We start from the raw sequence: 22,754 nt of genomic DNA, 5'->3' as shown, positions 1-22,754 counted from the left end.
TTGAAAGGGATTTTGAAGACACCTATGTGATTTTTTTAGCTTTTGAAAAATGTTTAGCTTTAGTCAGTTAGTGGGTCAGACATTTAGAAGCTTTACAGGCCCCTAGGATTTATGAATATTTGTATAGCTATATATCTCTTACTGCTTCCCAAATCCATTGCCATCACTCGTGCGTTCACATGTGCATCACCATCCACAAAATGCCCAACTCTTTTACAGTCATCTTTTCTCATTCCCTATTTTCAGTGTTTGCAAAAGCTGCACTGAATTGCAGCATAGCCTTACAAGAATTTCCCCAGCCTCTTGGCTTTTTCTAAAGCTTTTTGATATTTTTAAATAAATGGAAAGGAGCCAGAACTGAGATGACTGGTTCCTTGTATCATAGCAACATTACTGGTTTCCTAAGCTCTGCCAGTGTGGTAATGGGTGAGAACAAATGCAACATGCATAATGTCATTTATCAACAAATTAGGGGGTTTTGAAGGATGTTCTCCATTAGAGAAGCCTTGAAAAAGAAGTTATTCAAAATCTCCAAATAGATATTTGTAATTTTCTGTCTTTATCTTCCTCCATTCTTTTGTTTTATTATTACCTTCTTCTATTTAATTTAATTTAAAAAAAAAAAAAAAGTAAGTGCCTAGTCTTGCTCCCCTATCCTTCTGCAGTAAAAAGCTAGTCATTTTTAGGAGACAGTTGCTCCCATGGGCAGGAGAGCAGCAAGATTTAAGGCACTTAAGGGTGCTTTCTGGCTCTGCGGTGATTTAATTGTTGGCCTTGGAGAAGTCATGTTCTCATTCTTTGTAGTTTTCCATTTGTAACATGGGGGAAGGGAGGCAATGCCTTTGCTGGGGAGGGGAGGGAGGGGACTTTTCTCAGTTAAAATCCCTGCTAACCACTCTACGGCGTTTCCTACACACACACCCCCCAGCCCCGGCCCCTGACTGCTTTCCCTAGCTTGACATATGGTAGAAATTCTTCCAAAGGCACCGTTTCCTGTTTCTGCCTGACAAGAAGATACAACTTCCAAGAATACAGTAGAGAGATGATGAGGAACAGACTCAGGCAGCCATACACATGCCAGGACATGCAAGAATTTAGAGAATTTTGTCCATTTGCCAGTACCCAGGCACAAAAGTCTGGAGTGATCTGCAGAGGGACTTGACAATCCTTTTATTATAAGTCCCGATTTAAGTAGATTATACTCAGTAATTTGGGGTTGTTGTGGTGGGGTTTTTTCTGTTTGAGGGGTTTTTTTAAGCAGTCATGCACTGCTTGAGGAAGAATAGCAATAATCCCGGAGAGAAAGAGTGGAGGAAATGAGCAGTGATCCTCGGGGTGTGTCCTATATGAAACTGTCTGCCTGCACAGGTTGCAAACATTATATACCTCCTTATCTAACTGTATTATCAGCTCTCCATTAAGCATTTGTCCCAGTTTTCAAGTGTGTCGAATCCTTATTGCATTTTCATGCTTGTATTCTGTGGATCACCTGTTTGAAATAAAAGTATAAACATACTAGCTATCACTCAGCAGCAGTGTTAGTTAAGGCAGTGTTTTCTCAGCCAGTGTTCCTTAACCTCTGATTTTGCGTGGGTTATCTGAGGATTTATTTTCAGAGAACAGTAATTCTAAAGGGATTTTGATTGTAGGTGTGAAAATACAGTAGTTTAAAGCTGAAAGATAGCAGGATGCCCAACAAAAGTATCAGCAGCTAAAACACAAAGTTATAAGATAGCTGATGGTCTGATTCTTACATCAGGGGGCATGGCGGGGGGTCCTTCATTTTTTTAACATCATAAGGTGCAGGGAAAACCTTGTGTAGGAAAAGTTCATCTCTGGCTTCTGGGCTGAATTTGAGTATTCTGTAGAAGGCACCTCTACTAACGGACTGCTAAAGTAGCTGTTGTGTACAGTGCTCAGGTTTCAGTTTTACCTACCTTTAGACAGGAGATTAAACTATTGTTGGGTGTTTTTGCTGGGAATCTGAGGCAGCGTTCAAGTACCTTGTGTAGGATACAGCGAAGTTAGTGCTTTTGCTGGCAGTGTGTGGTAGCTCACATACATTGCAATGGTATTGCAGCTGCTACTTCTAACAGATAAACTTAAGTTCTTTCTTGCTAGGATTGTATGTCAAGTTGGATCAATGAATGAAGCAAAACAAGGTCAAGTTGAAGTTAACATCAATGGAAAATTAGGTAAATCACCAAGTGAAGTGCTGTTTACATACCAGGTAAGTGCATTTTTTTCAGAGACCTGTTTTATACCTTGTGCATGACTTAAGTTAGAAGTTTACCTGTTAAGCACAGAGTAGATTGTGTTTGCCTTACAAACTTCGTTTCATCAATAGCACTGTCATTTAAGTATGTTAGAAAACACTTAACTTGTGCATTTCTTTATACAAAGGGTGTACCAAAAATCTATTCTGATCAATAGATCCAGAGTCTCAAAATAGGATGATGTTGTTTGCAATTCAAGTCAAAAAGATGTGGTAGAAAAGAAACTGTAATAAACTTATTCAGTAGTCACATAATATCTCTTAAGCATCACTATTGAATAAAAAAAATCAGCACTGCAAAAAATTAGGTATTATTTAGACGCACAGTTGGTGCACTATTTTAATCACACTAGTTTAGTCTATTCTTAATTACAAGAATGGATGCAGAGCAGCTGAAGAATATGTAATGAAGGTACATTAATTTTTTAATCATTTATTTCATTCAGAATTACAGCATGCAGAGTCACAGACAGTGTGATGTGTGTTCATATTACACATGTGCTTTGTTTTCAGTGTCACTATGAAGGAGAATTTCGTTAGTGTCTTAATTGCTTTACCCTAAATGTGACCCTAGGTTATAGCTGGTCTAGCCTGTGGTTTTAGCAGCAAGTAGCTTTATGTGTATCTATGAGGTCTTCAAAATTTGTAAAAGCCTGTGATAGTTGAGAGGTTTAAATAATATCTGTCCTCATATTGATACTTAAATTTACACCTATAAACTGTAAACCTGTAAAACATTAAGGGTGGGTTAGGCTTTTATCTTCTCCTGTATTTAAATTTCTGTCTCATTGATTCTTCATATCTTGTGAGAAGGAAAGGACTTGGCAGTAAACTGTGGAATAAGTCAAGAATGACATTCAACTGAGAAGAGACCATTCTTGGTTTTGCAAAACAGGCCAGAAGTGTTTTTTCTATAATCTCCAATCAAATACCTCCTCTCCCTGGTGATATCTCTGAAAAAAACACCCTTTTTGCTTGAAAATGTCCTCTGTTCCTTTGTGGAAATGTAGGTTATAATTAAATCTTTCTTCGCCGATCTCATTCATCTTAACCAGAGAACAATATAATCTCCCGTGTTTATGTGTTTGTGGTCTCTAGGACAGAGGCTATGACAGTAAACCCTACATGAGATGAGATTTTGACATGAACCCATTGCGTTGGGTACATTTTACACCAGTTCTCCTATGCTTCTCCTGTGTGTAAAGATTCTCCCATGGTTTGCATGAAAACCACAAGAAGATGTTATGGAGTGTGTTGAAATGTAATCTGAAGCCCCCATGTAGGCTTCGAAGCCTGTCTGTGAACTTGTTCTGTTGTGATTCCTGCTCAGCCCATCTGGGAGGCGAGATAAGCAGCCACCGCATTTGGCTACTTAAGGGAAAGATTCTTGATCGCCCATCAGTGAGGTGCTAGGAGAAGCCACTCTGCACAGGTGTCATCCAGGTGGATGTTTTCCTGCAAGTCCAAGATTCCCTCTGTGCCAATCTCTGCCTGCACTGAGGTTACTGAAATATCAGATACCTAAGCTAACTGCTGATAAAGAGCATTTTTATTTTCTGCAAAAATCTTTCCATGGGGACTCTATTTACAAAATGCAAAGCAGTGGCAAGTAATACAGTTTATGCCTTAAACTGGTGAAATTGGTTTCTATTTTCATTTCTCTCTGTTCCACGAGAAAATGAAGCCAACTGTTGACTGCAGCAGGATTAAAGTCAGTACAGAGGCATTGCGTTCACGCGCACCTCTACAAGTGTAACACGAGAGCTTTTAGCATGAGAACAGACAATCAGAGCAGACAACCGTGTCAGCTGATATTGTCTTAAAAGCTACAATCTTGTTTCACTGCTGTTTTCAGGCAGTTCTTTGGTGACTTCTTTCAGCAGACATGCGAAATCTGTGCTTTAAAACCTCTCCTATTCAGTATATATAAAGAAAAGAAAATATTCTTCTTCCCAAGAGCCTTCTTAAAATAAATTTTCTGTTATGTATTTCCCCCTTTCTTTGGCACATTGTCTGGCTACCCTCCTGCTGGTAATTATCACTGGTTTTGCAGTGTGTGGCAGCACAGGGCAGAAGTGCAAAGCAGTGCACAAGGAGACAATGCAGCTGCTCAGCCTGGTGTGTCTGTGGACACTGGAGGTGTCACCATACTCCCCACTGTCTCAGCCGCGTACATGTGACTAGCGTCTGTCACCAAAAGCACATAGTTATCAAGTAGATTGGATATAAGGAAGAATTTTTTTAGGAGGGTGGTGAGACACTGGAACAGGTTGCCCAGAGAAGTTATGGCTGCCCCATTACTGGAAGTGTCCAAGGCCAGGTTGGATGGGGCTTTGAGCAACCTGGTCTAGTGAAAGATGTCCCTGCCCGTGGCAGGGGGGTTGGAACTAGATGATGCATTTTTAAAGCTGGACTGATGAGAATCAGCAGTCACCACAACTTGGGGCTCAGACTCGTGCTTCTGCCCTGTCTGCCAGCACAGCACATTTCTAAGCTGAGGAATGCATGAGACCTTCATTAAATGGGTCGAAAGTCAAGTTAAAAGGAAAGCCATGGTTTCAATTTAAAATGAGTTCTGAACTAAAATGCCCTGGTCCACAAGAGTCTGTGCTCTGCAGTAAACATGTCATCTATATTTTCTGCTTAACAGGGGAGGAAAGCTCCATTTCTCCCTACCCATCACGATTTCTCTATCCAACCTGAGTGCTGTTCAAGTCCAGCCATTCCAGTGAAATGAAATTCTGGCAACCCAGTCCTCCTGTACTGACATTTTTGTTGTTTCACTATAAGTAGGATCAGACAATAACCATTCTCCTGTTTAGTGAAATAGAAATGAAATGATGCTAAATTTTAATATCCAGCTATGCAGTACATCTGGAGCACTGACAGCTTGGCTGGTCTCTAAGCAGGTGGAGCAGTAACATGGCTAAAGGCCAGTCCTGTTTTTTCGTTCGTTGTTAACTTTATCTGATTTGCTTGTTACTATGACAGGGAGAAGCAGTATCAAAGGAAGGAGTTAAGCTTTTTGTAGGTACATGGCCCAGATTTGCTGATCCCACACAAGCATGATTCCTTTCTCAGAATACCTTGTCTTCAGACTCAAGCCACCAGAACAAGAGTTTGCAGCTGGTTCTGGGATCTCCAACATCTATTGGCAAGAGCAATTCTGTGAGTTTTAGGCTGTGCAGGTTAAAAAAACTGTATTGTTTCAGAAAGCTCAAATTCATGTAAGATGGTGAAATTAGAGGTAGAACTTTGCAAAAGCATAATACATTTCTGAGGTGCTGAAGGTAGTTGCCCTGGTTTCAGCTGGGATAGAGTTAATTTTCTTCCTTGTAGCTGGTACAGTGCTATGTTTTGAGTTCAGTATGCGAAGAATGTTGATAACACACTGATGTTTTCAGTTGTTGCTCAGTAGTGTTTAGACTAAAGTCAAGGATTTTTCAGCTTCTCATGCCCAGCCAGCGAGAAAGCTGGAGGGGCACAAGAAGTTGGCACAGGACACAGCCAGGGCAGCTGACCCAAACTGGCCAACGGGGTATTCCATACCATGGGATGTCACATCTAGTATAGGAACTGGGGGGTGAGGGCGGGGGATCGCCGCTCAGGGACTAGCTGGGTGTCGATCGGTGGGTGGTGAGCAATTGCACTGCACATCATTTGTACATTCCAATCCTTTTATTATTGCTGTTGTCATTTTATTAGTGTTATCATTATCATTATTAGTTTGTTCTTTTCTGTTCTATTAAACCGTTCTTATCTCAACCCACAAGTTTTACTTCTTTTCCCAATTTTCTCCCCCATCCCACTGGGTGGGGGGGAGTGAGTGAGCGGCTGCGTGGTGCTTAGTTGCTGGCTGGGGTTAAACCAAGACATTAGTTCAGGGACTGGCTTGGAAATAATAACTCTTAGTAAATCAGGAAGTCTGTTTACCTAAACAAGATGAGATGAATAACCAAAAAGAGGAAGAGTCTGATCTGAAGACAAACATGAACTTGGCTATTGACCACACTGGAAGTTTGAATGTGAACCTGAACAGCACAGTTAGATTTAACAAGGTGCACTCTTCCACCTTAATCTAATCCCAACTTGACAGTTTCCTCATACCTCATCCATCCTCTGCTTTCCTTCTTGATGTTTGAAGCAATTGCTTTGGGAGCTCTGACCAATGCAGTGCCATTAGTGCCACAAGGCTTTTGTGGAGGGTTTTAGCTTACTCTTTGATTTTTTCTCCCTGAATCTTTACCTCAACATATGCATTTTACACTGTAGTTGGGCATTTTGAGTGGGGTTTGGTTTTTTGGTTTTTTTGGGGGGGGGGGGGGGGGAGTATTACATGCTTGTTGCCATTACAATTGATGCTGATAAACCACACATCCACAGCAGTCTGGAGTTGCTTCCAGAGGATCTTATTTTATTCCTGAGTCCTGGAGCACATCTTGTTTATGTGTCAGCCTGCATAGGGACCGGGAGAACTCCTGGGTAGCTGAGAGTTTCAGTGAAGTTGGCCTTTCCTCGCGTGGATATTATTAGACTTAATTCTCTATCATCTGAGCTATGCATTTACATACGTGTCCCACAATCCAGTGCTCATTGTTCTGCTTGAAAGCTGCCAGTTAACACTGGCTGTATGATAACACAGACTTTCCAGTCATGCGTGCTTCCATTTCTCCATCAAACCTGTCAGCAAGGCTCTGTGGTCTTTTCAGAAACTCATGTGTTGTCTGCCTCATGATAAGAAGATGCTGCTTGCAGTCCAAAAAATTAGTTGTTTAAAGTACTGACGCTTTGCACAAGCATCCCATCCACAGCAGACAGCACACAACATGCATTGCCAGGCAAATGCTCTGTCTGGACACCTGGAGTGGCTGGAAGCATTTGACCAGCTCACATGGTGTAAGGTTTCAGCAAAGCAGCCCCAGAAAGGCAGGACTCCGCTCACTTCTCTGCTGTTGCAGAAATAACCCAGGAACTGAAGCCTGGCTTCTGTTAATGGATGCTGTGACGAGGCGAGCTGGTAGGTCAGGTCAACCACTGCGGTGAACACCAGGCTGCCAAGAGTGCGCAATGGAAATTCTCTGGTTGAATATCCTGTGAGTGGGTGGCTTGTCTGAAGAAACAAGAAGCAGGCTCCCTTGAGTCTGAGAAAGGGGGGAAATGGAGGGGGAAAGAGCAGTTCCTAATGAGTTGTGTGCCCCATTCAGAAGCCTAATTTAGCTCCTGCAGTTACCTTTATAGTCCATGAAATGATATTTTGACCTCCAAGAAGGTGGCCAGTGTCTACAGCACTTCATGGGCTATGCCTTTAATGCTTTTAATTTTTGTGTGCGCTTTATATGCAAGGGTTGGCAGAATAATTAGGCTTTCAGTGCAGGGCAGATAATTTTGGTAACAAATTAGTTGTTTTACAGACCTGCTTCAAGAGCCAAAACTTATTGCAGCTGGGACCAGGATGGGGAAGGGGAAAGGTAGCTTGTGGAGGAAAGGATGGATGAGGTAAATGCAGAGCAATAACGTGATCTGTACATTTGTGAAAATCTTATCCACGTGTGTGTGCATTGCTATCGGGTCCTTGACACAGCATCCCTGTGCTCTTGTTGAGTGGAAGCACAAAAGCCCATTCCTACTTGTGAAGATGTGCACTTGCATCAAAGGCAAACCCTCAATCGGAGGTCACTGCCTACAGGAGCTGGCAGAAGGGAGTTTAGGTGGCTTTGCCATTTGCTGCCCATTATGTCCATTTGAACACATCCATCTGTTGCTGGCTTCCCCTTGTTCTGCAGCTGGCATCTCTCACAGCATCATGGGGATATACTCTGCCACCATCCTCTTTTCCCTCCCCAGTTGTCTCTCTGCTTGTGGTCTGGCATGGCTGCATTTTCTCCAGCATCCACCTCGGAAGCATAGACTTCATGCCAAGGTTTCTTTGCATCTCTGTTAGGCTCCCCTCCTCAGTTGCCTTCCAACTGTTCCTGAATTTCTGGCCCCTCTTGTGATCCACCAAGCCTCCTTGGTGTTTGGTTTCTCTCTTCCATTTTCCACATTAGTGAACCATTTTTATCTCAGTGGTGTGGTTCCTGGGCTAGAAACTGCCTACCAAAGATGAATCTTATAGTAGATAGTATCCCTATTTACAGAGTCATGCCCAGGAATATAAAAAGTTGAGGATGTGCTTGGTAACAGACAAGTGGAAAAGTAGAGAAATGGAAAAAGAAGATGTAGACCCTAGGTGATGCTCCACAGGAGTGCACTCTTGTTATTGAATGCTGTGCAAGGGACCAGAAGTGAGCTGGCTGGACATGACAGTGTAAACCAGGAAAGCTGCAAAGCAAACAAACCAAGTGAAAAAGGACATGAATCAGCCTGACAGATCTGATCCCAAATGCAAGTCGAGTCAGTGAAAAAGGGACTGGGGGAATGGCCCTGTTTTGCACCTGAATATCTTTAATGGGAAAATTGCGAAGAAGCTGGATAAAAAAAAGAAAAGGAGAATAGAAGTAACCCCACTGTTAGCCAGGTAAAAGCTGTTTTTTGATTTGACACCAGGAGACCACAGAGATCTAAAATGCTGGGAGCTCTCTGAAAGCATTTTCAGCCTGTAAAAGGTATCTTTTACTAAAACTGTAATCAGAAACCCAAAGAAATAAGAAATCACCTTTCTAACTGTGCAAAAAGACTAATTGCAAGTCATAAAATATTAAAGATTTAAAAGTTCATTCTAGATTAATAAACAGGATGAAGAAGTGTAAGCTGAAATGCAAATGCTCAGAGGGTCTGCAGTAGCTGTGTAAGAGCAGCAGTCATGTACATTGCTAATAACTAAGTTCACATCTAAATGTGATTATAAGTGGAGCAGACATGGAGATAATTTACCCTCTGGCACACAGAAAGTATGAAACTACAATGAAAAATATATCAGCATTTCTGTGAACAGATCTGTGAGTAGGAGGCAAAGGATACAAACAGACCAAGCAAAGCAAAGACTTCTGTCTGCAATGGAGGAAACAGGACACTGGAAAATGGCCTGAGTATGAAGTCATGTACATACTTGAGCCAGTCCAGGCTGGTTTGCTAGTATTTTATTTTCTTCCTGGTACCTCTGTGCTGACGAAGCACAGAGCACCTCAGAGGACAGACTGTTGCAAGACTGTGACATTACTATGAGGTGAAACCAAAAAAATACAATTTGTGAAACTCAGCTTAGTCCCTCATGCAAAGATAGGGCAGTGGGACACAGGAACGCAAACATCATGTAAGGGAATTCATTGGTATTACAAAGAGACTACATTAATTTGCTACCAAACAAACTAGCACTATTTGAACATGATGTACCACAAGCAATGTACAAGGACTTAGAAATTGTCATTGTCTCATTATTTCAAATTGGAGCAGATAACCACCGCTTTCAGGTAAACTATATCAGTGGGATGGGCACTGACCACGGTCATAAAAACAGAAGAGGTAACCTATTTGTAGTGTTATTATACTTCCAGCAAAGCTGCCTAGTGGTTATCAAAGCACTGGGAAAACTGCATATCAGTTCAGGAGTACTAACCTAGCAGTCTGGTACAACACAGGAAAGTTCGGTTGCAGGTGGACTTTGAGACCTCTAGCTCAACATTATTACACCTAAGTAGGATTTAAGGAAGGTTTCTATGTAAGATACATAAAATGCTCATATTTCCCATGACTGACAAGCTACAGTCTGCTCAGACCTACAAGCAAGAAACCCTGTCAAGATCAAATTACTTTATTTTTTCAGGATAAACCACGCAGTAGAGAGCAAGCGACACCTGTTGACAATTTGAACTACATGATTGTTATAGGACCCTTCCAACTCTCCTCTCCTCTCCTCTCCTCTCCTCTCCTCTCCTCTCCTCTCCTCTTCTCTTCTCTTCTCTTCTCTTCTCTTCTCTTCTCTTCTCTTCTCTTCTCTTTTCTCTTCTCTTCTCTTCTCTTCTCTTCTCTTCTCTTCTCTTCTCTTCTCTTCTCTTCTCTTCTCTTCAGCATAGCTGTGGATGTGCATATGTTTTACCAAAACTGCAAATCCACTTCCTACAAACACAGGGCATGATCATGAGAGTGTAAGGCAGTGGGGAGTCCTGGCAGTGGGAAGTCCCTCTGCTGGGAGATGGCTTACCAGACTTGGCAAGAAACAGGCCACTGAACAACTGACAGACGTTGGAACAGGCTTATTTAAACTAGACTATCAAAAAACCCACTTAACAAGGTAACCTGTTGTTGCAGAAAATATTTATGCTCAAACATTAAACTAGCTGGAAGGCATGAACACTATTTGCCCAGTGACAAAAGGAGTAGTAGAGAGCACTGAAACCTGAAAGAACATTCCTCCAGTTCAAGCAAAATAGGAAGAAGACTGAAATATATATGAATTATCATTTTCTAGACTTTAAGGAATTATAAAACAAGGGTTAAATTAATGTTTGCAGGGTTGTTTAAATTTTACTGTGTCCATGAGAAATGAAGTATTGCCAAGTCCTCACAAGGGCTGACGTTTTCCAGAAGAATTATTACAAGACTGCTACAAATTCCATATAGGACACATAATCAAGTGTTCTGCTTACCATCATAATTGCACTGAGCACTGCAGTGTGATGTTATAGTGGTGCACTCTGCTGCAATGTTACAGAAAGTGTGACATCCTCCAGGCACCTTCTGACTGAGTGAACAAAGATCCCAAGGTGCAGAGGGCTGAAAATGAAAGCAGGGTATTTATTATGAAGGCAGGCGTACTTCTGATTCAGAGACTGAAATGAGAAAAGGGCAGAAACAAGGAGAGAAAAAAATCCTTAAGGGGATTTTGAAAAGATGACATCACTGATCTCACAGCACTTGAGGTCCTGGATTTATCAGTGCTGTTCGTAATGATTGAACATTCAGTATTGCTTGGAGTTGAGTCCAAATTAAAGGGGTTTGGTAAAAGCAGCGTGTTTATTATACATCAAGCAAGGTTTGCCATGAAGGATCTACCCTTTGCCCCTCATTTTCCTCTGCAAGGAGAAGGAATCTCATGCAGGGCTGTGGTAAGCAACATAGAGCTGTGGGTTAGGCGCAGCTCTGCTAGACTGTGTAAGATAAGACTGTGTAAGATAAGACTAGTCCTGGCAGCTTCCAAGGATCTGAACCTCTCTGTCCCACTGGTGAGTGCCATGTCAGCTGTGGGAAGTGGCTACCTTCTCCTTAGGTAACACAGTTCCTGTTGAAGGCTTGTACCACCACTGATGGTAGTTTTACAAATTATCTTGCATTCAACTAAATATCATTCTCCAGCTGATCCTGTCTACCTGATTGTATTTTTGAAAAATGCTTTCTGATTGAGTGTTTGGATAAACTAATTTTTAATTTATTGGTACTCTTAAGAAGGCCACCAGGTGGGCCAGTGTAGCTTTGCTCTTTAAGCCATCCATCAATATTTTAGAAAAGCACTAAAACTTGCTCATAGCACATTGGCTTTGGAATAAAGTGGTTATTAAAATTGTGAAAATTCTTGATAATTTAACTTAACTTAGTTTTTCTGGCACATCCTTAAGAGGAATGGAAAGGGGGAAAATGTGAAACAGAAAATAACAAGTTAAAATTAATCAACTCATTTTCCTGACAAGTTTACACTAACAAACTCTTACTATACAATGCTTTGTCTTAGCAGTCATACTGAAGCATTCCTCTGCACACAGACCACAGTTCAGCTTCTCTTTATTAGATCATCTTTATGAGCATCCACATTATTTGGTCTCTGGAGAGCTCTTGGTATTTGCAAAATTACTTTAAATACGTTAAATATGTATACTTTGAATTAAGCTGTTTTAAAATACTCCTTTGGGGAACTGCTGCAAGACCAGTGATTAAAGAGAAAAGAAGGGTTAAAGTACTCCACCTGTTCCATAGCTGCTACCTGCCTTCACTCCCAGAGTGGTTCTTGACCTCGGTTTTCCATTCAGCGTGAAATGCAGCCGAGATGTGCCAAGTCCGTGGTGCGGCTGTGCCGTGGATAGGGTGAGGTGTGGGTGGCATGTTCTCTCATCCGGCATAGCTGTGCATTAACTTCCAGCAGAGTCAGATTCTTGCTAAGAAAAAAACAAGTTCTGGGGAAAACAGAACAGATACTTGTTTCACTTCCCATTGCTGCCATTATTCAGAGATAACTTTGCTATTTGGTTACCTAAATATCCCTATTCCTAGGGAGGCAAACGTAGGCCACCACTAAAAGGTCCCCCACGGAAAATGGTGCTGGATAGTTCTGCTTCAAGTTCATGGCTCGCTCGGTATTTACTGACTGTTAGTGACAGAGCCAGCTGACACCCTGCCAAAGTTATCCATCAGATAACCTAGCCGAGCTTTAACAGGGCAATTATTTCACATTTTTTAAGGAAGAAAGGAATACAGCTGTCTAGCAGAAGTTCTTAGCAAGCTTCCTTTCATTTTTTTATGCTGAGGTTACAGAGAACAGTGGTGTGTGATGCTTCAGGAACCTTTTCTTGTTCCTTTCCTTCCTAAGTTTCTGATTAAACACTTGACTTTAAGTGGTTTCTTGCTCCTTTCCTTCCTAAGTCCGTCCTTAGGGGCTAGGCTTTCAGTGGAGGTAGTATTTAGGGAAAAGGGTACAAGTTTTAAAGAGTTTTTCTGAGGTTCAGGGGTAATGAATTTGTCTATACTGATTTTTTAGTGTTTCTTGGGGGATACTTTCATCTGAAAGCTATCCCAGGTGCGTTATGCAGCTAATCATTGCTGGGGATATTTACCACGGATGATGCAGTAGTCCAACATGCTTAATAATGTATAGCAATTAAGATTTAATTTGAAGTCAATAAAAGGTGTGGTTTTCTGTCCATGTGGTAAGGTTACACTTAAAGTATTTGATACATTTTTATAAGCAATTTATTGACTGTGTATTTTATATACGATTTTGATTGTCATTTTTTTAGCAACAAAATTGTGTTACAAAAAAGCACAAATAAGCTTTTCTGTGAAGCGCATGTCTAGACTTGTGTTAATGCAAACTTCATGTGTGATTTTTTTAAAACTGACCCCCTCTAACTTTTTATTTACCCTGGCGTGACATATTTCAATTTAGCTTAAATCAGCAAGCAATTAAATCCAAAGAAGAGTATGCACAGAGAGGGTTGTATAGACCTAAGTGAGCAAGTTTTAGTCAACTCTGTTATATTGAATCAAGGCTCCTTTTCGCTTACAAAATGCTTTAAAATGACTTTGAGTCACTTCCCTACATAAAATCTTGTAACCCAAGTGATGTATTAAAACAAAATCAAAGGTTAGCACATGAGAGCAGTCATATGCTGCAGCAACGTACATCTTGAGGATTGAAGGGTTTACAAACAGATTTCTCTCAGGGAAGAAAAGCAATTGACACCCAATTAGTGTTAAAGCATATTCGTAAAGCTCAATGACTTGAGAGCAAATTACAGTTGTCATTGTGGATTTGTGAAGTGTGCTGAAGCATGATGCATTCCTTCGGAGAGAAGTTGCTTAGACATGAAAGTATAAAACAAACACAGCAAGTATGAGTTCTCCATGTTTCTATAATATCTGTGCTTCAATAAAACAAATTTGTAAAGTAACCATGAGGTCCGTTGGATGCATTTTTACAATTCCCTCTGCTTGTTAAAAACCTGTCGATGGCTCACCGAGCTTTGAACCGAACTGTGGTACATCAGTCCCCCTCCTCCCTGCCATTCGTGGGCTCTCGGTTTTGTAGCTGTAAGCTGACGCAGAGATGGCAATCTGTGCCCGAGCAAAACAACATGGGGGAAAGGTTTTGCTGCATGACTAGTAAGGTGTGGGCTTGTTGCTCACTTTTTCTGAGCAGGGCTTTTCCTCCTTAGAGTGGGAGATCAGTGCAATGTGATGATGGTGCTCAGGGAAACCCTCATCAGCAAGGGAAGTTTTCAGACTTCTTTGCTCTTCCTTTATTTGCATATGCTTCGTACAAAATAGCCCCAAGCCTGGACTTTATTATCAGTCAACCATTTTAGCAAGATTATGCAGGAGGAGTTGGAGAGCAGATGTCATTTACAAATATACATGAGACTGGGAAATAAGCTTATTGCTTATTTGACTCACTTAAGGAAAGCTTGTGTTTGAATATGGATGAAGAAGCACAGTTATACATCAGAAAAGGCATTACCTATTCACAGCCTCCTTAAGCTTTTGATCTGGTATGCTTTAGCAAATGCAGGGTCCCTCATAGCAATGCCCCTGCCGCATGCTTGGACCTGGCACCCTACCTGTGTGCGCAGCGCACATGGCAGCTGGCTGCGTGGGACCACCTTGCTGCCCGCATGCACAACGGCTACCACCCCAGTGCGAGGGCTGCAGCACGTCTGCAGGCATGGCCAGGCCACCGAATCAGCAGACAGCGCTCGCCTGGAGCCGGCTGGTAACCCATCTCACGCGGCTTGCACGGCTTTGGTCATCCCCTTGATTCAGCAGCCTCAGTGTTGTCCTGAATAAGGATGCTTTTCTCAACTGGAAGGAGGGACTACTTAGTGATGAAGTAATTAAGTCATACCGTTCATGAAAAGCCCTCACTGTTAATTTACAGTATTTGTCATAGCTCCTAGACTACAATCATGGAAACAAAGACTGAATTGAAAACAAAAGGAGGGAACTTATTTGAGCAATTTAAATAACCAGCAAATTTTGTAACAATTTGAAGCGTGTCTGTTTGTTTCAATTGGTTTTAGGAAATCTGCTCCAAGGTTCTAGGTGCGTAAAGAGAAGTTTAGCGTTTTCTGATTTTCTTTCTTTGCAAGCTTATTGCTCACGAATAGGATAACGATTTTATCGCAATTAAGAGCCTTACAAGATAAAGGCATTCTTAATATTCTTTCTGTTTGGTACCAGTTTTGAAAACTTTGCTCTGTCTCTCCTGTAAATGATGCAGAATGTAGGAAAGGGTAAGGAAAGGCCAAGGTAGACTCAGCCATAAGAAAGAGAGAAATCTTGAGATAAGTATGAAAACAGGAAGTCCAACAGGAAGTTCTCACAAACTTAATGACAGCTAACTCTACATTTTATAAGTAGGGAATTGAAATTCACGTAAAGCCTCATAAATTACAGTATGGAAAAAATATAAGTACATTCACATCATCTGTTACTTCTTCCTTCAGCATGAATAATGAAAGATTTTGTTTTATTTTAGAAGAATCATCTGACATTATTTTAATCTTATATTTTTTTCAGGTAGTAATATTAAACTTCTATTAGCTATTATACCAATTCATACTGGTGTAAATTTTATTTTACTTTTCTTAATTAGTTTGACTATTTCCTCTTTGCAGGAACCTAATCCTTCTCATATAAGACCTAAAAGTGGTCCACAAGCGGGTGGAACCACACTTACCATCACTGGTACAAACCTGGCCACTGGTTCCAAGAAGGACGTTCAAGTTTCAGTCGGTAGCCAGCCTTGCAATGTGTATGTATCCTGAGTAATTAACAATACAGAGCTGTACTCTAACAAAGCATCAACCTTTTCTGGCCTTTAGAAATTAAACAAATCCATTGTCTATCTCTCTGTGAGTCATGCCAGGCAATGGAGCTCTGCACGTAATGTTCAGACAGAAACTCACTCAGAGGCTCCAGCTGGAAGAAACAGCTGTAAAAACAACCAAAGTGGGAGAACTAAGATATCCAAAGATTCTTCCAGTTTCAGCTTTCTCTGATTGACTGGCTGCTCCCAACCCACCCATGCTTTCACTCAGCATCTCTTCAGTGGTTCCATATAAAATCTTAATCTTCTAGTGCCCCTTGGCTTGTTCCTCTCACTTCTTTTTCCTTTTATGAATTGCTGCCTTTCTCTTCCCTCCCAAAAAAGAATGACATGAAGTGTGCTGACATTGCATTGTTCTTGTGTTTGTACACTATTACTTTTCATATCCTACATCTTTTTTAAAGACCCTAAGTGATCTGAAGAAAGTGTTGTGTCCTCTCATAACTCAGTGCCCAGCAAAAATAGAGCCCTGTTTTTGTTGCTTCTGGGGTACTACAGTGAAGAATACAAATCACAATAATGTTAGTAACTGAAGCTGTTTCCTCATTTTTTCTTCTCCAATCTAGCACTGAATTTGGAGACGAGATCGTTTGCATTACAGGACCTAATAGCAAGGTTGAACATGTTCAAGTCACAATGGACTATGGGGGCACGGCAATTATTGTACCACAGCCATTTTCATACAGTGAGAATCCTACTGTCACCAAGTTCCTGCCAGTAAATAGCTTCAGCAGGTAATGAAATGTTTGTCATAACTTCATCTACAATTGGCTTAAAATATGTGTAATATGTAATAAACCTACTACATATAGAACTGTTTGAAATAAAAACTCATGTACTCTAGCCATGCACACATTTAGATACGTAGGGTTTGTGATCTTTCTTAACCGCAGCCGATGTTTGAAAGTATTCTGTTTACCTCCAAACTTTAATCCCCACTTCAAAGGTAAATCCTGAAACCAGAAAAGGTAATGAGCTTCTTTTAAATGAAGATGCCTCAAAGAAAGAGATCTGAAGCATTTCAGCATGATGTCAGATAATATGATCTTTGTGTTACTTACAAATCCTTATCCTATAAGGATAACCTATATAAAAGGTTTCTAATAAAAAGGTTTCTAACAGTTCTTCTATTCTGCTTTTAATAAGTAGGTTGGAAACAGAGGAAGGTTATGGCTTGTCATCTCTTTGTCCCATGTGAAAAAAAAATATCTTTTTAGGAAATCTAGATTGGGGTTCAATAATGCTTTTAAAAGATATGCTCTCTTCTGTGGTGGTACTCACTAACACTCCATCTGGTAGCTGTTCCTGCTGGAAAAAAGCTCACCTAGTACTAATTGTGAAACCAAAGGAATGTATGCCTCTCTTACATTTGTAACAATATGGCAATCTGTATAAAACTCCTTGTAGCATACCTCTGGTTTTGAAAGTCCTTCTGTGACCAATACAGGGACAAACTGGCGACCTTGATTCACGTTGGTCTGTGTTGTTCCCTAATATTCTGATCTTTCTGCTTAGTGGGGTACAGTTGGCAGAGAGAGATCATGATGTTTCCACTTTTATTTCAGTAAAAAGAAGTGTAACATCTTGACCTTATAAATAGGACATTAAAAATAAAATTGGCTGTGACTTCCCTTGGAGAAATTGGTACCTGCCTCCTTGAATATTGAGTAGTTACTTATGTAGAATAGGATTTGGTTTTAATATTTGCTTTTGATTTTTGGTTTGGGTGGTTTTGGGGCCTGGAGGGGTTTTTTGGTAGATCAATAATGATTTACCCCAGGGATTTAAAAGACTTCTTTTTTTCCTCTATACAAACTGAAGGTTACATTAATGGATTGCTTTGAGGATTGCTATCCCTCTAAATCCATGTTACTTCGATGACTTTAATTCCCACTGGCAACTTGCATGCATTCTTCTTCTTATGCGAATGCATTATTTTTTAAACAGTGTGTTGCAAATGAAAGGGAATGGAGAAGCCAGGTCCCTACAGACCTGTGGAAAATACACTCTCATCTTTGTCTCTGTGCGTGTGGGAGGTGAAGTGATTTTAACAAAAACATTGGAGAAGTGAAGCACACAAAGATAAGCATCAATGAAAAGCCACAAATACTGACAAAGCAATTTGTACTTTTTTTATTCTGCTGGTTTCAAATGAGTTTGAAGTTGACATTGCTGCTTTTAAATGCTGTGGTCATCGATAGCTTTAACAGAAGTCCCTTGTGTAGGATATCTAGTTGTTATATAGGCATTATATAGCTGTTTTCAATGGAAGTAGTAGCAATGCAGGATAAAGCAGTCTATAGGTGTGGTAGTTTGCCAATGATTTGACTTCTTTTTTAATTCTGCCTTTCAGTGGAGGGAGAAATATTACAGTAACTGGAACCGGTTTTGAGCTCATCCAGAGTTTCTCGTTGGTGGTATATGCAGAGCGTCCAGAAGCAGGGAAAATGAATCTCAAAAGGGTAATTTTCTTTCTTTCCCCACAAAGGCATCACACTGGATGCATAACATATAATCTGTTCAAAAAATGCATTTCAGTTTGCCCACTGGACTTCACTGGGCTTGGAGTGGAATAAGGTTTGAACAGACTTCTGGGTCTGTTCAGGGTTTCCATGGAAGAAGAGCCTACTTCTACCACCTTGACTTACATTCACTTGTACCTTGCAATCTTCTGCTTTAAAATTATTTTCATTCAATAGGAGTAAGGATAGAAGAATTAAGCGTCAAGTGGTAAAGTGGATGTATTTCAGAATTTGAAAGTGTTTATTTTTTCTTTATCTTTCTCCTTCTTCTCGCCCTGCAAGCTTTACAGATTTGCCTGAAACAGGACCCAAATCCAGACAATGCTGAGTACTCAGCTTTGCAGTTAGTGCCTTTTACTTTCTCACAACTCAAGGAACCGAGTCTTCTTTTCTTGCTTGCTTCAGGCATATTCCACCTATAGTATGTTCACAAAAAGTTGTAAAAAGTAACATTAAAAAAACCCCAAACCCTTCTTGCATTTCATGTTAAGAAGAACTGACATTACCAATAGTCTCAATTTCCCACTCTTCTAATGAAGATCACGATTCAATGCAATGATTGAGGACTTAAAAGTGATCTTCCAGTAAGAACATTATAAGACTTTTTCTAAAGCTGGTTATTCAATTTAAGACTGTTTTGTGATCCATATAGAGTTGGTAAGGTGCATGTTTTGTATTATATGCCTGATTCAACTATGCCAAAGCCAGCTGGATTTGGGTCCATCAAAACCCTATCCTTAAAGTATTTTAAGAGGAAAACTGCCTATGTTTCTTAGTTCATAAACTGCCAGATGTAATTATCTTGATAACCTTAAATCCCAGGACAATCTTAAAGTCTATTTAGCATTCTTAACATTTTTTATCAACATTTCTTGCCCCTCTTCTTATATACGCTCAGCATCTTCTCAGCACATTAGCTTAAGTCAGCATTACATACAGCATACATTCTTGGTTAAGACTAGAAACTTTTGTAATCTTTGTTTTGCTTCCACTTACATGGCAATATCAGAATGTGGGGGAGAAGCTATCAGATTGCATTTCTCAAAGTGAGAAACCAAGGTGGTGATAGAAGAAGTGTTGAGGGCTCCTATTAATGTTGTTGGCTGTGGTCAATACTACTGAATGACTGAAGGAGTTTCTAGGATAAAAACATTTGTGTAATTGGGGATGGAGGACAGGTTAACTGAGTTGTTACCTTGAGTAGTTGATTGACAATTGGTAAATTTTATTCTGAAATTTCACTCAGTAATTGTATTGAATTTCAGCGAGGTATTTTACAGTGTCAGTAGAAAAGAATCTACGTGAGATACTTAATGGTACAGAAGATGATCTGGATTAAAGCTGCCATGTTAACCTCTTAATCTTAGAGCAATTTAATTATATCAGCCAAGTGTGGTCCAGAGCCACAGAATTTGGAGTCAATGGAAACTGATCTGTAGCCTAAAATTTTTCTGCAGGCAGCTGGTAGAACATAATGAATCAACAATTTATTCCCATCAACAAATTTGTTTCTTTTTTTTTTTTTTTCCTTCCAGAAAATACCTCATACTATGTTATTTCTGCTATATGGAGAAAATATAAATCCAGTGGTTTTATTTCTACAGTCTAAAGCTATGAACAGTTATGTACAGGAACAAGTCAAACTATAAAATGTGCATGTTCTTCTTGTCTTGTTTCTTACAGTTTGATGGAAAGCTTGTTACAAGACTCAATGAAACCACGGTGGTTTTTTCTTCCCCACCAATACTGGAAGACCCAGAAAACTATAACATTACCACTATTATTCTAATGGATCATTATCATTTGGTTGTAAAAAATGAGAGCCACTCCTTTGCCTATGTTGCAGACCCAACCTTTGAGAACTTCACAGATGGCATCAAAAAACAAGTCAACAAACTTATTAATGCAAAGGTAAACTTGTCAGGAGATGGTGGTTGCTCATTTTGTCCTTGAAGCATGTATGGAATTTTTCCTTCCTTTCTTGAACCCTTAACAGCTGTTTGGTACCATACCCAAAATGCTTGGCAGAGTCCCTTACCTCTGCTAGATGATTAACATCGTCAGCTCCCCTTTCCTCCCCCCCTCCCATTCTCAGAGGTAGTTGCTATCTTTTTAGCCATACTTTGGATTTCCTGGGGATGCCTCCTCCTGCTGAGCCTGACATTTGGAAATGCCCTCTGCCATAGAGCTCCCAAGGAGTGGAGGGGACATGTCTTCTTGCACCAGGAAGGAAAGGAGAGGAATTGCATAATTCCCAACCACTCTGCTGTTCTGCACACTGCAGTCCAAATCACATCTGCTGCTAAAAATGACCCAAATTGAAAGTTGCAACTCAGGACTTCTTGTCTCCCAAGACTTTGTGTTGATGACTGAGCCTTGTATTTTCTGTCTAGGGCAGTAACCTGAACAAAGCCATGACGATAGACGAGGCCCAGGCATTTGTGGGTGACGAGCCTTGCAACATAAAAACACTAACTGAAACAGACTTATATTGTGAGCCGCCAGAAATACAGCCTCAACCAAAGAAACGGCAGAAGAGAGATACCATCAATAACCTTCCTGAATTCATTGTAGGTTACCTTTTCAATAGAATTTAATATCATGTGTGACACTGATACAGTGCTTCTTAATTGAAGTAATTTGTTCTCCAAAGTTGTTGTAGTACCGTGAAGAAACTCCTTGCAGTTCTTTCTTCTTCCAGCTTCTGCCTGCTGTCTAGAAGACGTCACACTTAAAGAGCAGTCCCAAGCTGGCAAATGCCTTCTACCTTCGTTACATAGCAATGTAAAATTGTAGCTAGACAGGCTGGGGATTTTTCTTCCTCTGCTAAGCAAAATAAAATTACTTCATGGAATAAAGTGCTAGTGACCTAAATTCAGTATAAAATATTCAGAAATGTTTCCTTTGTTTGGCAGTTTGAGCTAGAAATTCACTTAGTGAGAATTACTAAGAATTTAGAGCACAACTGAGAAATGAACCACTGTCCATTTGCACTTTTTGAGATTAATGTCTCTGCTTATCTAATTAGGTGAAATTTGGACTCCGGGAATGGATCCTCGGAAGGGTGGAATATGATACACGTGTGAGTGACATCCCACTGAATCTTATTTTACCACTGGTACTTATTCCTATGATAGCAATCATCGTCATTTCTATCATCTGTTACAGGTGAGTTCCTTTAATTAGGTGTTTTTGCTGTCCTAAAGCTTTCAAGGTACTACCTGATCATTTTCAGCTCAGCTTACAGAAATTATCTTCATCTTTTTTATGAGCTGCAGAGTTAAGAAAGGCAGTAACAGCTGGAAATATGTATGAGCACCAATTTATTCCTCTCACGCACACCAAATTCCTTGGTGTCAGTCAGCCCAGTCCATCCTTTATACATAAACACAACAATTGGTCCCAGACTTGCCAACCGCACAATTGCAAACTAAGTTGCATGCATACATTCTTGAAATGGCAGCTAAAGTGCCTCTTGTGAAGGAGATAGCTTATTCTGTATACATATCCATCAGCGTTTATGCTGCCTCAGTCAGCACTGTAAGTCTGAGCTGGATGGATTTGGCTAAGGGGTCATTTTGGCCTTTCCAGCTGAGATAAGTGTTACCCACACACAAATTTCATGGTTAATGGTGAAATTCATGCTTCACAAAGGGCCAGAACAATGTCTGTATTTCACTTAAGACCTGCTTAGCCCAATTTTAAGGTTATTAATGAGGGCCTCATACTGTCCCTCAGGAGGGGGTGGATTTCACTCTTACGGTGGATATCAATATAGCTGAAGCAATGCTGAAGTATGTGCTGTACAGCACTGATGATGTCGTGGAACTCCTGCAACCTTCTCAGTTCAGTCCCAGACACACTCCCAGGTGGCTCAGAGCCAGTGCAGGACATGTGGCAAGCAATCTTTGTTCAGTACATACAAACTGAGTTTCTGTACTTAATATGTGATTGAAAGCATTTGTAGCTACTGCTTATTGGATTTTAAATCAGTGGCCCAAGTGTGCTTTGAAGCAGCAGGCCCACAGTGGTGCCAGGGTGATTTACACGGAATGAAGACTTGGTCCACTGTTGCTGTTCTCCTCCTCTATTCTCTTTCTGCTGCCAGTATTTAAAAAGAAATAAAAACCATGGAAATGTCCTCCAGTCCTTTGGCTTCCCACACAGAGCTGTTGCAAATTATTTACTTTTGAAGTTTGTAACTTTTTAAAAATCTTACCTCTATTCCCTAAAGACGCAAGAGCCAACAAGCAGAACGAGAGTATGAAAAAATTAAATCACAACTTGAAGGCCTGGAGGAGAGTGTCAGAGACCGGTGCAAGAAGGAATTCACAGGTATGACAGATATTTAGACTCCTGTGGGTCCTCTTGAGCAGTCAGAAGATGGGCTAAAGCAATGGTGCTAGCTTGCTAAAACTGTCTTCTG

General features: G+C 40.5%; 1 protein-coding gene across 5 annotated transcripts in view; it reads left to right on the top strand.

Annotated features, from left to right (window-relative positions):
- Window positions 1-22,754, top strand: part of PLXNB2 (plexin B2) — a 261,372-nt gene that overhangs the window by 211,827 nt on the left and 26,791 nt on the right. For all 5 annotated transcript variants that reach the window (XM_075024963.1, XM_075024965.1, XM_075024964.1 and 2 more), the window contains 8 exons: window positions 2,122-2,230; window positions 15,595-15,731; window positions 16,373-16,540; window positions 18,160-18,268; window positions 20,012-20,239; window positions 20,722-20,898; window positions 21,357-21,496; window positions 22,563-22,663. In XM_075024963.1, coding sequence (XP_074881064.1) covers window positions 2,122-2,230; window positions 15,595-15,731; window positions 16,373-16,540; window positions 18,160-18,268; window positions 20,012-20,239; window positions 20,722-20,898; window positions 21,357-21,496; window positions 22,563-22,663 — 1,169 coding nt within the window. The remainder of the gene's footprint in view (window positions 1-2,121; window positions 2,231-15,594; window positions 15,732-16,372; window positions 16,541-18,159; window positions 18,269-20,011; window positions 20,240-20,721; window positions 20,899-21,356; window positions 21,497-22,562; window positions 22,664-22,754) is intronic.

The sequence above is a fragment of the Buteo buteo genome, chromosome 4 (genome assembly GCF_964188355.1).
Source record: "Buteo buteo chromosome 4, bButBut1.hap1.1, whole genome shotgun sequence".
NCBI lineage: Eukaryota > Metazoa > Chordata > Aves > Accipitriformes > Accipitridae > Buteo > Buteo buteo.
This window is presented reverse-complemented; position numbering and strand designations above follow the sequence as displayed.